A 16,419-nucleotide genomic window follows, 5' to 3' on the forward strand; every position below is an offset into this window, starting at 1 on the left:
GGGGGGAATGGAGCAACCATTCCTTCTGCCTAACTCACAGCCCAAGCCTACGCATGTCTACTTAGAAGTAAGTCCCACTATAGTACATGGGGCTTACTCCCAGGGAAGTGTGGATAGGATTGCAGCCTCATAGCCCAATCCTGCCCACACTTCCCTGGGAGTAAGCCCCATTGACTCTAATGGGACTTACTTCTGAGTTGACATGCATAGGATTGGGCTGTAAGTTGCAAGGAGCAGGATCATCCTTCAAAGCTGCAATCCTATGCACATTTAGATAAGAACAGCCCCACTGGATCAGGCCGTAGGCCCATCTAGTCCAGCTTCCTGTATCTCACAGCGGCCCACCAAATGCCCCAGGGAGCACACTAGATAACAAGAGACCTCATCCTGGTGCCCTTCCTTGCATCTGGCATTCTGACATAATGGTTGGCAACCTTCAGTCTCGAAAGGCTATGGTATAAGCCTACAGCACCTGGTATTCCCAGGCAGTTTCCCATCTAAGTACTAACCAGGCCTGACCCTGCTTAGCTTCCAAGATCAGACAAGATTGGGCATGTGCAGGGTAAGAGTTGCTATCGATCCTGACATAGCCCATTTCAAAAATCAGGAGGTTGCACATACACATCATGGCTTGTAACACATAATGGATTTTTCCTCCAGAAACGTGTCCAATCCCCTTTTAAAGGCGTCCAGGCCAGATGCCGTCACCATATCCTGTGGCAAGGAGTTCCACAGACCAACCACATGCTGAGTAAAGAAATATTTTCTTTTGTCTGTCCTCCCAACACTCAATTTTAGTGGATGTTCCCTGGTTCTGGTGTTATGTGAGAGTGTAAAGAGCATCTCTCAATCCGCTTTATCCTTCCCATGCATAATTTTGTATGTCTCAATCATGTCCCCCCTCAGGCGTCTCTTTTTTAGGCTGAAGAGGCCCAAATGCCGCAGCCTTTCCTCATAAGGAAGGTGCCCCAATCATCTTAGTTGCCCTCTTTTCACCTTTTCCATTTCCACTATATCCTTTTTGAGATGTGGTGAGATGTGGTGACCTTTTTGAGATGTGGTGACAATACTCCAGGTGTGGCCTTACCATTGATTTGTACAACAGCATTATAATATTAGCTGTTTTGTTCTCAATACCTTTTCTAATGATCCCAAGCATAGAATTGACCTTCTTTACTGCCGCCGCACATTGGGTTGACACTTTCATCGACCTGTCCACCACCACCCCAAGATCTCTCTCCTGATCTGCAACAGAGAGCTCAGAACCCATTAGCCTATATGTGAAGTTTAGATTTTTTTTCCCCCCATGTGCATGACTTTACACTTACTTACATTGAAACGCATCTGCCACTTTGCTGTCCATTCTGCCAGTTTGGAGACATCCTTCTGGAGATCCTCACAATCACTTCTGGTCTTCACCACTCGGAAAAGTTTGGTGTCCTCTGCAAACTTAGCCACTTCACTGCTCAACCCTGTCTCCAGGTCATTTATGAAGAGCACCGGTCCCAGGACAGATCCTTGGGGCACACCGCTTTTCACCTTTCTCCATTGTGAAAATTGTCCATTGACAGCCACTCTCAGTTTCATGGTCTTCAACCAGGTCTCAGTCCAGGAGAGGACCTGTCCTCTAATTCCCTGACTGTGGAGTTTTTTCAGTAGCCTTTGGTGAGGGACCATGTTGAACACCTTCTGAAAGTCCAGATATATAATGTCCACAGCTTCTCCCGCATCCACATGCCTGTTGACCTTTTCAGAGAATTCTAAAGGTTAGTGAGGCAAGACTTACCCTTAGAGAAGCCATGCTGATTCTCCCTCAGCAAGGCTTGTTCGTCTATGTGTTTTGAGATTCTATCTTTGATGAGGCATTCCACCATCTTACCCGGTATAGATGTTAGACTGACTGGCCTACAGTTTTCCAGGTGTCCCCCCCCTTTCCCTTTTTAAAGATCGGTGTGACATTTGCTATCCTCCAATCCTCTGGCACTGTGGCCGTTTTGAGGGACAAGTTGCATATTTTAGTCAAGAAATCAGCAACTTCATTCTTCAATTCCTTAATAACTCTTGGGTGGATGCCATCCGGTTCCGGTGACTTATTGATCTTTAATTTATCAATGAGGTCTGAAACATCTTCTCTTTCAACCTCTATCTGACTTAATTCCTTGGTCAGGAGAGGCCGTTCGGGCAGCAGTATCTGCCCGAGGTCTTCTGCCATGAAGACAGATGCAAAGAACTCATTTAATTTCTCTGCCATCTCTAAGTCTCCTTTTATTTCCCCTTTCCCTCCCTCACCACCCAGAAGGCCAACCGCTTCTCTGGTGGGTTTCCTGCTTCTAGCATATTTGAAGCTTTTATTATTCCCCTTAATGTTGCTGGCCATGTGTTCCTCATAGTCTCTCTTGGCCTCCCGTATCACCTTCTTACATTCCTTTTGCCACAGTTTATGTTCCTTTTTATTCTCCTCATTAGGGCAAGACTTCTATTTATGGAAAGAAGCTTCCTTGCCCTTTATGGCCTCTCTAACTTGGCTGGTTAGCCATGTGGGCACCCTCCTGGACTTAGTGGAGCCCTTCTTCCTTTGTGGTATACACTTCCGCTGGGCCTCTATTACAGTTGATTTGAGCAACCTCCATGCTGTCTGTAGAGACTGGACTCTTTTTACCTTCCCTTTCAACCTCCTTCTAACTAGCCTCCTCATTTGAGGGAAGTCCGCTCATCAGAAGTCAAGGGTTTTTTTGAGAGATCTGCTTGGTATTTTTCCCCCAACGTGCATGTCGAAACAGATCGCAGCATGATCACTGTTCCCCAATGGTTCAGTAACATTGACATCTCTAACCAGGTCCTGAGTACTGCACAATATTAAATCCAGAGTCACCTGTCCTCTGGTGGGCTCCATGACTAGCTGCTCTAAGGCACAGTCATTTAGCATGTCAAGGAATCCAGTCTCCTTTTCGTGACCAGAACACAAATTGACCCAGTCATTATGAGGATAATTGAAGTCCCCCATGATTACAACCCTGTCCCTCCTTGTCACCTCCCTGATCTGTTTCCTCATTTCAAGGTCCCCTTCTGATTTCTGGTCTAAGAACATAAGAACAGCCCCACTGGATCAGGCCATAGACCCATCTAATCCAGCTTCCTGTATCTCACAGTGGCCCACCAAATGCCCCAGGGAATCGTCTGGAGGACGATAGTACACCCCTAGTATTACATCGCTCCTCAGGCCTGGTAATTTAACCCATACAGATTCTATGGAGTCAGACCCGCCTTCAATCTCTACTTTGCTGGATTCTATCCCTCCCTTAACATAAACGGCCACCCCACCTCCAACCCACCCCTCCCTGTCCCTCCTGTAGAGTTTATAGCCTGGGATTGTGGTATCCCAGATTCTCCGCATTCCACCAGGTTTCCGTTAAGTCCACTATGTCAATGTTTTCCCTTGTCACCAGACATTCCAGTTGTCCCATTTTTGCTTGGAGACTTCAGGCATTTGCATAAAAGCATTGTACACGGAATGCCCAAGGATGGGTTGCTTATTCGCTCCTTTGTCTCCGCATCTTCTCATTGTGCCAAACCGTCTATCACATCCCATCACGCTACCATTCCCAATTTCTTCTCCTACTCTGCCTTTACCTTGTTGTTCTCTAACCTCCCCATCCTCATAGGGATCCTCTAACCTCCCCCTTCCCATAGGGATGAGGAGTCCCAAACCGGATGCTCCTCGGCTCCTGTCGGCTTTCCCCCAGGGATCAGTTTAAAAGCTGCTGTGCCATGTTTTTAATGTCTGGTTCCATTCTGGTTCAAGTGAAGCCCGTCCCTCTTGTACAGGCCCCGCTTCTCCCAAAACAGTCCCCACTGCCTAACAAATCTAAACCCCTCCTCCCTACACCACCGTCTCATCCACGCATTGAGACCCCTGATCTCCGCCTGCCTAGCTGGCCCTGCGCGTGGAACAGGTAGCACTTTCGAGAATGCTACCCTTGAGGTCCTGGCTTTCAGCTTCCTACCTAATAGCCTAAATTTGGCCTCCAGGACCTCCCGGCTACACTTGCCCAAGTCATTGGTGCCGACATGCACCACAACCGCTACCTCACTATCCCCAACACTATCTACCAGCCTGTCTGGATGAGAAGTGATGTCCGCAACCTTCGCACCAGGCAGGCAAGTCACCATGCAGTCCTCACATCCGTCACAAACCCCCTTCTCTCTGTTTCTAATTATCGAATCCCCCACTACAAGAAGCCCCGGAACCCCCTCCCGCTGAGGAGTATCCTGAGTGCGTTCAGATATGGGCCCGTCCCCTGGAGAAGAGGTCTCCCCTAGGGGATTGTTTCCCTCCTCTCCAGGATGACGTCCTCCAGCCCCAAGACTTCCCACCTGGGCAGCTGAGGAGCTGTGCGCCTGAGGTTGGGACGAAGCCTGAGGTTGGGACGAAGCACCTCCCCATGGTCCTTCTCTGCCTTCCTCTGCTTTTCCAGGTCCGCCACAAAGGCTTCAAGGGAGCGGACGCGTTCCGAGTCCCTGGAGCTCCTTGCACCGAGGACACATGCATGACATGCCCCAGAGGCATATAGTCATACATGTAGCACTCAATGCAAAACACTGGATAGCCCCCATCCTGCTGCTGGCTGTCTGACTGCATAGCTTTTTTTATTGTTTTTGTTTAGGGGTACTTAAAAACCCTACACTGGTTAGCAGCCCTCTTCTCAAGGGAAGAGAAAGGGCGCTGTCTGGGGCCCTGGCTTACTCACCCTGCTGCTGAACTCGCACAGATGCTAAACTCGCGGGGCCTTACCTGGCACTTTGTTCCAGAGGCACTGGGTTCCCAGAGGCCACACGTGCTTCTGCTGAGAGGCTCACACAGTGGCAGGGACTAGCTTTATACTCCTAGCTAGCTCCTCCTCCCTCCCTCCCTCCCTCCTTGCTTTGGGAGGGGCTGGTCTTCCTGGAAGACATTTACCTGGAAGCAAATCCCATTACACTTTCTATTTACTTCTGAGTAGACATACATAGGCTTGCAGTTAGCTTCCCCCTTTCTTTCTACACTACCCAGCTGAGAGGAGGACAAAGGCTCATATAGCCAAATTCTTTGCCTGTCTCCTCAGAAGAACATCCCATTAAGTGCAATGAGACTTATTCCCAAGTAAGAGTGCACAGGAACACAGGTTAAGACATTTCTGCTCGACTTTGCATATACACAACAGGGGCCAAACATATACACCTGTGGGCAGGACAGAAATGAGTTAAGGCATCTCTCCATGTTTGAATGCTTTCCAAGTTACACAATCCAAATCAGTATTATGTTGCCTTGCATAATGCAGCACTTTTTACAGTGCAGTTCTGAGTGTGCTTACTGAAAAGTCTCACTATGTTCAGTGGAGCTTACTCAGGAAATGTGTGCATAAGGTTACAATCTGATTGCCCTGGGAGCAAGCCCCACTGAACTCCATAGGGTCTACTTTTGAGTAGCCATGCAATGCAGAGGATTGTTTTGTAAGTGCCTTGGTTAAAAGTCAGGGTGGATACAGAATGGTAAAAAAAGCTGTGAGTGCTCCCATCCCTCAGAAGGACCTTTGTCAAGCAAGGAGACATTTTTACATCTCAAGTTGCAATCTGTAATCTGGAACAGGGGAAAGTTATTTTCAGCAGGTTTCTATGGAACTTGATTTGTGAGTGGCTTAAGAGAAAAATGGGTTTATGAGGTTGCCAGAGCAGGTGATATGAGGCAAATGCAGTGTTTGATGATCTTATCCAAAAGCAAGAACTCCAAAGTTACCAAAATTCAACATGGAATTAAGTGCACAGATGGAGTCAAGCATTGGTTCAGAACCTTCTGTCCCCAGTAGATAAAGAGAAACCCCATTTACATCATGCGTATTTCTAGTGCAGCAGTTACAAATACAAGCTAGAAATCCCCAGTTCAGTCTAGGCATCAAGCCACATAATATTGCACAGTAGCAAAGGTGTGCTTTTTATTACACATAATTGTTCTGGAAAATAGCAATCAATTCTGGCTAATTGGTGCATGAGCCATGTCAGAAACACTTATCTGTTGTGAGATGACTGAGCAACCCTTGTTCTCTTCTATCCTGCATAAGGTTCAATAGGAAAATGGCTTTGGTGAAATTCTTGGAAACCGGCACCATTGCAGAAAGACCACATGGCCAGATAGATAGTTTCTTGATTGCTTGTCTTTATCATGTGAGTCCACCGAGAATAACACCCTTGCCAGGCCTCCGGCTGGAGCTGGCATGTCCTGGGTAATCAGAATCCAAGCTCACCTACCCGTATCGGAGCAGGTAGAGATACTCAGGTAACCATAAACCATCTAATCAAACAGACCTTCTGCTTCATTGGACTAAGTTATTTGAGCTTATTTACCTAAACACAGTAAACTCTCTGGCCCAACCAGGGATACCCATCTTCCCAAAATGTGAGGAAATGCAGCACAACCAATCTACAGTGGTTGATCAAGTTTCATGGGTCCAAGTTTGATGTGGGTTAAGTATCACACAGCACAGGAGAAAAGCAAAGCCACCATCTTTGACACAGTCATCTTCTGTGTCAGGCCTTTGGCATCCCAGGCCCTGAACTGTTGTAAGCCAGGAGGGGCCTTGATGTCCAGGCCCCTCCTGCCAGGTGTGAAAAGGAAACAAAGGAACACCAGCACTGTACATGTATGTGATTAGCAATCAGATGCACCTGTGTTAGGTGGGAGCCATGTGACCTGGGGAGATGCGTGCAGAGTGGAGTGGTGCAATGCACCACTGGATAGCCAATCAAAAAGGCTCACAAGACAGTCTTGTGACAATGAGGTCGCCCCATTCTGATTGACTGGCCCCAATATATATAGGGGCAAGAACAGACACCAAATGTGGGTGGTTGTGGTGGAATTTCTGTGTGTCGTGCTGCTGGTTTGTTCTGTGACTTGCTGCTTATCCTGACTGTGCCCTGCTTTATCCCTGACTTCTGGACCGTTTGACTGACTACTCTTCTGCCTGCTCCTTTACCAACACATGCTTCTGTAACAAACAAGCCTATCTATGCTTCTTTGGCTCTGTTTGGGATCGCCTGCTTCCTGTGCTATCTCCCTGCTCTCCCATGCCACTCTGCTACCTGGAAAGCAAGGGCTATCCTCCCCTGCTGCCCTGACATTCTGAATCTTGCCCTCTATGGTAGCTCAGCATTTCTCTCTCTCTCTCACCTCTGGACCAGGAGACAGATTTTGCCCTTACTAAAGTGCAAAATCTGGGCCCAGACAGTTCTTAACAGTGGCTGGGGAATGATCCTCCAACAATTTTTGAATTGTTTCTAATGGACTAGCACAGCTATCTGCAATTTTTGTCTTAATTATTCAAGCATTCATATCTCCTAAATTTAACTATTAATTATTCCGGTTTACAAATTATCTTAAGTTTCTCTTCATTTGTCAGAACGCTTGCCATGGTTCGTTGAGTATATATCTCAATAGTGTTTTCAGCCGAATCCTATGCAGTTCCTAGGCATGCAGAATATCACTGATGTCAGCAAGAGTATGCTTTCATCTAGTTAGCACTTTCTAAAAACATTGTGTTCAAGTTTGTCTGGTAACACTATTCCTTAACTTCAGTTGGATCAATGTTGAGTTACAAGAGGGGTTCCAAAACTTGACCACAAAATGGGAGGGGTTCCAGTGGGCCACATCCAACCCACTACTAATTCATTTTTACTGGCCTGCTGAGACCAGCAGTCACATTTGAAAAACAGCATGCTATTGTTTACTTTTTTGGCAGGTTTTTTAAAAATAAATAAATAGAAAGTTACTATTGGTATTGTCTGCTTTGAATTGTCATTTTACTTTGTGAAGTTAGGATAGGGAAAGTTAATGTGTGATCTCTGGTTTCCCAAGAGGTCACTTGGGTGTTGATAGTTATTCATTCACCTAAATGATGTATATAATAGGAGCTAGTAGGTTCTACTTGAAGCAACCAGTTGGAAAGGACACAAGACAAAAGTCTAGTGACTATAAAGGTCAAGGGCTTTACAAGGAAATAGGGGAACATCTGAAATATGCATTATAGGATTAACGTATGATTACAAGTAAGAGCACAGGTAAGCCTCCAGAGACAGAAAATGAATGCCAGAGAGAAGAATGAACACATTTGTTAAATGAAATATCTTACTCTGAATATCAAGATACTCTCACGTTTATATTTTTGTAGTTCATTTAATGCAGTGGTTGGAGTGCTAGAAACTCAACTCTAGATGAGTGGGTTTTCTGAACTCCACTAGCAGAACAAAGCTGGCAACCTTGAGCATGTTCCATTTAGACTTATCTTGCAGGGTTACTATTTGGATAAATAAAGTTATGTTCTATATACATTAACACCCTTGCTAAAGCAGCATGCCCATTTTAAGATACTTATAAAATATACATCGTATTAAATTATTTTTCATGTTTTAAAAATATTTTTTATGTTTTGTTGGTATACTCTCATACTAGCACTTACATACTGAATACAGCAAGTCTCAGTACAGAGGATTAGTATCCTTAAAACTTTTAAAGATTTCAGCATGTATAATATATTCATTCTAACATAAAGTCACTGCACAGAAAAAATATTGAACCTATTAAAATAACTAGATTGTCTAAGATGCAGACAGCTCCTAAAGGAGTATAACCATGTAATACTTTTTCTTTTGACTTGCAGACACATACCCCCCAACCCTAAGCCATAACACAAACTGCTCTTGGAAGTCCATTTTGAAATCAAGGGGAGGGGAAGGGAGAGAGGGATTTGAAGGATGCTGATTGAGAACGGCAATTTCAAAACTAGTTGAACACCCAGAATCCAGTCCTATCTATGTATAAAAGCATGGAGTCAAAGACAAGAATAAATGGAAAAATGTAACCATTTTATCTCAGATGCTGTACCCCAGATGCCCAAGTATAATAAGCATCCTCATAAGCCTGAGCTGTTAAATACCTTTCACATAGCCTGATGAAATGACAAACTATACCTTCCAAGTCAGAAGATAGTATCCTTCTCTTAAAATAGAAACCTGGAACAAGGAAAGGCAGTTCAATTGTACAGAATTGTATAATAAATTCAATTATTTCCACAAAACAACTTAACATTCTCAAATTGAGAAGCCTGTGTAGTTTTTGTCCATAGCTCCAACACTGACATGTATAGGAAACTTGAATAAAATGAACTCCATGGGCAACAACGCAGACATTTCTTCAGTTTGTCCATGAGGAGTATTCTGAAACTTATTATAGCCCATTTGCTTTCTTACAGTCCTAAGTAGTGGTAGCTCTTAATTCATCCCCAGGCCTGAGATTTACAATAATGCAGCACCAGTTTACCATCACTGCCAAAGCACTGTAAGGAAAGACAGACAAAAAAAAAGAGAAGTTAAATTAGCAATCAGGTAAGCAATTCAAATAAGTCAAGCACTATGGGCCCAATTCTGTCTTCCAGTGCCAGTGCAGCCACAACACAGCCCCAAGGAAATGGAACAAACATTCCCTTATCTGGAGGAGGTCTCCACGATTGACCCCAAACACAGGATGCAGTGCATGCCCTACTGGCATGGCTGTACCAGTGCTGTAACACTGGATAGGATTTGGCCCTCTATCTCCAAATGATTACATCACATCATCTCCTTGTTATACAGACTACTATACAAAAAGTTAGCATTCTACTCAACTTTCAGATGAGAAGATGTGTTTGTTGTTTCTGCTGCAACTACAGCAGTGGCACCATAAAGACTAACAAAGTTATGGTAGCATAAACTTTGAGACTACAGTTCACTTCATCAAATATATAAAGTTTATGTACCTGGGGAAGTATTTATGAAAGCTTATGTTCCAACACTTTTAAGTCTTTCAAGAGCCATAAGATTCTTTGTTCTACTCAAGTTTTCTTATGAAACACTGCCACCTGTTGACAATGCACTTTCCCATTTCTTTGCATAAAGATGGTAGTATAAACTTTCAGGGACTGAAATTATATTGCTTTGCATACTGCATTTCTTTCATGAAACCAGCCTCTTATATGTCCCAACATGACAAGCAGAAAAACAAAATACTTAAAAGTTCATAATCACCTCATACAGTGTTCCAACTTCCTGGTCTGGAGAAGGTGCAAAGGACTGATTCACATAAATAAACTGCATGGGGGAAAAATACATGGATAAGCTTGTGTTGATGAGCTTTAGAGTTATGTCCTCTAAGCAACAATAAAATATAACCACAGCACATGATGGCAGCCCATGAAGGCTACTTTTCAAATGCCCTCCCCAAAGAGGAGAGGAGTGAACAAGCTGACATACATGAACAAGTTTTGTAATCTTCCATGTTTGCACTGAGACATGGGCCAAGCTTCGTCTGGCCCTGTAGGCAGGAGGATGACAACCATGGGTGTAAAGCAGCTGGGCTGCCTCATTGTGATGACACCATCACAAGACTGAGAGCAGTGGTGAACCACCTGTACAGAGCTTGGAAGTGAAGTGGGCACTTGAAGAGATGGGGCTTCAGCAGGGTACTGCACTAACATTTATATGCCACAGTGTAGCATTCTCCTTCACCTCATATGCAGCTTGAAGTGTGAAAGGAGGTAAGAAGCTATGAAGGATGGGCAGCCAAGACTCATACACTCTTCAAGTCTGTATGCAGAAAGTAGGCTGAGTGGTTTAAATGATTTACTGAGACAGGAGGAATTGGAGAGGTAGAGCTCATCCTTGGTCCCTTTTCTGTAGGTTGGCCAGCCAGTAACTGAGGTGGGGGGGATGGAGCTGCATGGCTCTGAAACATGCCATGTAAGCTGCCCCTTCCCCTCACTCTCAGAGCCTGTCCAGGGGCAAAAGCAACATTGAGGAGATGCCTCTACATTGCTTTCATTCCTCAGAATAGCTGCCTGAGAGCAACGGGGAGGGGCAGCTTACACAGCAAGTTTTGGAGCTGTGCAGGACTTATAGCTCTGCCCCCTCCACTACTGTGGCCAGCACTACTGACTGTCTAACCACTGCTGGGGAGTGCCACAGGAAAGGCAAAAACTGTGTAAAAGCAAAATATAGGTCTCGGCTTGAAGCAATGTTAAATGCTTGTAACCATGCTAGCCAGACACAGCTGTTGTTACATGAAAATCCCCTTTTGCCTTTTAGCTATGATTTTCTATATATCTGGTTATAATATTATGCAAGCTAAACTGTTCTCCCAGCATACAGGCTGCATTTTCAGGACTCTGGTCAAGCCACAAGTTCATGGATACACAACAACCCCCCCCCCATAGTCACACATTATGTTAGGAAGTCTTGTGTCTTAATCCAATTACGGTTTAAGCATCTCCTACATTACTGTATGCAAACTTGAACTGCCTGGTGTTGCTGATTCATTGCATTGTTTCCACTTAGTCTTTGTTAAGTTCCCCCTTCTAGGAAGCCAGCCATTGACCCCATTGAATTTTGCTGATAACTGATTCCCATTCAAATGTATACATACTCCAAGCACCCAGCCCTGTGTTAGCAATCAAGCTACCATACAGCTCAGCACTGTCTCCCAACCCCTTATAAGAGAGGGCTTCCTTTCACATGCTCTCTCTCCCTCCAAGGCCCAACACATTTTTTGTTGTGTCAGAGGGTCCTCTCCACAGAACCCCTCCCCTCCAACTGGCTCTACAAGAACAGGTAACTATCTTGCGCCTGGAACTCTTCCCCTTCTTCCCCCCTTTTTTCCTCCCCTTCTCTCCCCATCTTTAGTTATCAGCTGGGATTGGCATAGCAGGGACCCCTAAAATCCTTCCCTACAACCCTTCCTTTTTCTGAGTTCCTCGGATGCACCAAATACTCTTCATACACAACCAGTATGAAAGTTAGGTACATTGGATTCAAGCATTAGGACCAAGAAATATATTTCTCCATATGCATTATTTTTACCTTTGTTCTTTTGTAATAAACCATAATCTTTTATTGAAAGTTATCTTTCTCTCAGTCTCCTCTTTAAGCAAAAGGGTATTTCTCTGCATTACACCATCTTGTTATCCAGCCTATGATCCTAATGTTCCAATAAGGGCAGTGTAATAACTCCCCTATACAAAACAGCCCTTTTGGTAACAACCTGTTAGGAACATCTTTTGTCTTAGTTCTTTTCTGGCCTGTGGGGCCTGAGCTTTGATCACTCTGTTCCAAGCTGGACAGACCCTGACTGCAGCAAGGCCAACTGAGATTTATTGATGCAAGACTTTTAGTATTAGCGTTAGGAGTTTTCATTATTTTAATTTTGGTGTGTATTGTATGCTCTTTTTAAATTCCTAAATCTATGCCAAAGTAAAGTGCCTGTCATGTTATTTCTGTCCTTTAATAAATCCTATCTATTTACAGCTGTGTGGATTATTGGAACTATGGAAGGGGGAAACTGGTAGTAAATGGAACTGGCTTCCAGTGACTTGGCCTTATGCTACCTTAATGCCCAGTAACTGTGCCTGGCACCCTGCTGCAAGCCAAGTGGGGACTCCGGCTGGGAAGCCAAGGCTGTGGAGGACAAAGTGCAAATTGACCTGTTGTATGGTCTGTGGGCTCCTCAAGTTGAGGGAGCAATTAACAGGGAGTAGAAGCTGGTTGGGTGATGAGGTTATTGCCCTGCTGATTGCCTGATGTGAAAAGCTTCTGCCCGCCTTCTTCTCACAGGGAGAGTGGCCATGTTGTCCTTGAGGGACTACAAGCTCCAAAGTGTCCTCCCTACACTGTATTCTAACTCCCTCTAATACTAAGCACTATGATGTACTGTAATTTCCAGTTATCATGACAACCAGGATTTGTTAAGTTCCACACTTACTGACTTACAAGATTTTTAGCCCACTTTTCCTCTGCCAGAGCAGATGACTAAGGAGGCTTACAATTTCCAGTTCAAAAATACAATAAACATCACAAAACAATTTATAAAACCAATTGGAGAAAGGCTAGCTATTTACAACCAAGATATTGCTACAGAGGCACAAGAGGAAGACAACCCATCACCCAAATGCCAGACAGAACAAAAACATTTCAGCCCTCACCGAAACATCATAAAGGAGAGGGTAGATCTTAATTCTCTTAGCAGAGAATGCCATAATTTACAGATTCATTTGGAAAGAGCTAGGCTGGCTATGTATTCAAATAAATATTGGCTCTATGGTTTTAATCAAACACTATGCATGAAACTAGGAGCAAACTGATTTTTAACATTATTTCAATTTAATGCCTAACCATTATTATAACCTCTTTAATTTCAATACAACAGTCACTTCAGAATGACTGGGTTAGAATGTGCTAACACAAAACACCTCCACACACGTAAACTGTAGATGCCTTTAGCATCTATACAAGAATTTCAATGGATGTTTTCTCATGTATAAAGTGTCATAGTACTTTCATTCTCACAACAGATCACCCACAGTCTGTAGCTGGAATCTTACATTCATGTTGCTCCATGTCAATTCAATTTATATTTAATATCAAGTTAACTATGCATAGGATTTCAGTTCAAATCTAGCCACAGTAACCACTATTTACTGAATAAGCAGAACAAAGATGGTCAGCTCAAAATACCACATAATAATTTATCTTATTTTTTTACGGAACAGCTCTGGAAAAGTCTGCCTATCTGTATACCTATAATTTCCAAGTCCCAATAGGCACCATTCTTAGTACAATCAACAGGTATATATTGAAGAATCCTAGACACAAACAAGGAAGGGCTGCTGCTTTGATGCCTTGCTTGTGGGATTCTTAGCATTTGGCTAGCCACCACTGGAAAAAGGACAAGGGACTAAGTGTCTTTCTGACATAATTCAGTAAGCACCTCTTATGGTTCCATCTTCTTAACTGGAAATGAAAGTATATTACATACCAACTGTTCTGAAGCCACTAGTTTGAGAAACTTTTTGATAAAGTCAATGAGCCCCTGAATTGTGCGGGTTCTCTCTACAGTCCATTTCTTGGTCTTCATTATAGGGGTATCTCCAACAGCCTTCAGTAAAACATCAACTACAAAGTAGAGAATATTTAAAATAAGCAGGACGAAGACAAATTCAAAGGAATAGACCACATAACATATGGTTGAAATATGGTGAAAGTGAATTAATCCTAAAAATCCTAATCCCACATAACCTGATGGAAGTGGGGGCAAAGGTATAACCCAAGCAAGGGTTTACAAAAGTTAGGAGACCCAAACCTTGGGGACAGGGAAGGATATAAATCCATAAGAAGAGTTCGCACAACAATTCAAAAGAATCTAACAGAAAACCAAATAGCAGTTATAAAGATCTATAAAATCACTGGCAGTTGCAGGTAGCAGCATAGTATCTGGAAGTAAGAGGTCCCTCAACTCTGGACCAATCCATAAGAAATAAAAAAGGCAGGTGACTGTGATGGTCCATTCGAAAAAACTGATAGTAGGGTAATATCTTTATTAGGACAAACTACTAAATCCATAAAACATACAGATTAATCCCCCCCCTTTTATCCAAATCAGGTTGGATAAGACACCTTTCATGAACTTGAAACCTGATGGCCCATGTAGCAGAGTGGCTAAAAAGTTGCCAAGACTTCTTCAGTTTGAATCTTGCAGCAAACTCATTTGCTGGCCTTAGGTGAGTCATTCCCTTGGATCCTCAACTCTCATGGTGCAATATGGGGATACCTTAGGGCAGTGTTTCTCAAACTGTGTGTCAGGACCCACTAGGTGGGTCGTGAGCCAATTTCAACTGGGTCCCCATTCATTTCAGTGTGTGCTTTATTTTTTTTAAAAAAGGAATAGGATTACAGCCTTTGGGGTGTTTGGGAAATTTTTTTTTTAACAGATCAGCAACTGATCGGGAAGGTTAGGAGGGTTCTCTTTATTTTAAATCCATTTAAAAACTTATACTAGCTGTAAACTTTTAATTTACTTAATTGATTTGTTGATTTGACTTAATTTGAACAGATACTGAAGCTTAAATACTTTGGTCATCTCATGAAAAGGCAGGAATCTTCAGAAAAGACCCTGATGCTGGTAAAAATTGAAGGCAAAAGGAGAGGGGGACAGCAGAGGATGAGATGGTTAGATAGCGTCACCGAGGCAATGAACATGAATTTGGACAAACTCTGGAAGTTAGTGGTAGACAGGAAGGCCTGGCTTGCTGTGGTCCATGGGGTCACGAAGAGTCGGACATGACTTAACTGAACAACAACAAAGGCACTTTGCATCATGAGATGCTTTCCAGGAGGGATAAAAGATGTAACTTTGTAGAAAACAATGTGAAAGAAGATGTCAGACACGACTTAACAACAACAACTTGGTTGTACGGGGCTGTTAAAAATTTTCCTGCTTGATGTCACTGCCGACCGTGACATCACCCCCAGGTTAATGACATAACATCCGGTGGGTCCAGACAGATATTCTAAAAAGTGGGTCCCAATTATTAATTGTACTCTTTAAGGGGGGGGGGGTCTTAATTAAGGTATTTCCACCACTTCTGGGCTTTGGAGTAGCATCAGCTGCCAAGCAACTAAGGCTGCAGTCCTGTCCACACTTACCTGGGAGTAAGCCCCACTGGCTACAATAGGGCTTACTTCTGGGTAGACATGGACAGGCTTGGGCTCCAAGGCCTACTGTTGCACCCACAGCCCCGGGGACCCTCCAGCAGCCCCTCCCCGCCCGTTTACTTTTCTTCCGAGTGTCTCCAGCAGGCTCCTCGGCCACCGGGGACAGGGCTGAGGGGGGAGGCGGCTCCAGCACTCCCGCCGCAGCCGCACCCCCGCCGCCTTCCGCGGCCTCTTCCCCGCCTTCCCCACGGCCACCGTCCTGGGGCAAGAGAGCAGCCGGCAGCAGCTGCTCCTCGCTCGCCTCCGACATGGCGAGTTAAGAGCGGAAGCCCGAGAACGGCCAGCACCCTTTTTATAAGCTCGCATCAGGTCACGTGACTACAACTGCATGCTGCGCACTTAGAGATAGGAAAGCGCTAGAGTGATACGCTCATGGTCTGAGCAAGACTTTGAGGCTATTTTTTTTCCTGATTCCCAAGGCAAAAAGGAAGAGTTTCCACAAAAATCAAAGAGGTTCAGGATTTTGATGCAGCTGTGACTGGCAGCAGCGGGTCCACCAAGAAACAAGGGGAAGATTTTCTTATTTTCCTTTATTATCTTATCTTACAGCCCAATCCTAGGCATGTCTATCAGAATTAGAGTCAATGGGGCTTACTCCCAGGAAAGTGTGGATAGGATTGGGCTGCCAGTCATTTCTTGTATTGTAGAAGAAATCTTAGTCTTGTATTGCAATGCAAATGTATTTTAAAAAATCAAAGCTCTTAAAATTGCCATTGCCCAAATTGCTCCTCATTGCTATATTGCTGGGGGTGCAAGATCCTGGTTTATCACAGCCCTAGGGCCCAGTTTTCCAGTGCAGATGCAGCAGTGCCAATG

The 16,419-nt window shown here is 44.2% G+C and overlaps 1 protein-coding gene and 1 pseudogene across 1 annotated transcript; both read right to left on the reverse strand.

Annotated features, from left to right (window-relative positions):
* Positions 1 to 460: 460 nt before the first annotated feature.
* LOC136642509 (5S ribosomal RNA) lies at positions 461 to 580 on the reverse strand (annotated as a pseudogene).
* A 7,603-nt stretch (positions 581 to 8,183) lies between these two features.
* On the reverse strand, positions 8,184 to 15,901 carry ATG12 (autophagy related 12). The gene is made up of 4 exons (XM_066616949.1): positions 15,664 to 15,901; positions 13,868 to 14,004; positions 10,090 to 10,152; positions 8,184 to 9,362 (listed from the first exon to the last, which is right to left on the reverse strand). The coding sequence occupies exons 1-4, from the start codon at positions 15,851 to 15,853 to the stop codon at positions 9,303 to 9,305; spliced, it is 450 nt and encodes a 149-aa protein (XP_066473046.1). The 5' UTR covers positions 15,854 to 15,901; the 3' UTR covers positions 8,184 to 9,302.
* Positions 15,902 to 16,419: the final 518 nt, after the last annotated feature.

Source organism: Tiliqua scincoides, chromosome 2 (assembly GCF_035046505.1).
Source record: "Tiliqua scincoides isolate rTilSci1 chromosome 2, rTilSci1.hap2, whole genome shotgun sequence".
Lineage (NCBI taxonomy): Eukaryota > Metazoa > Chordata > Lepidosauria > Squamata > Scincidae > Tiliqua > Tiliqua scincoides.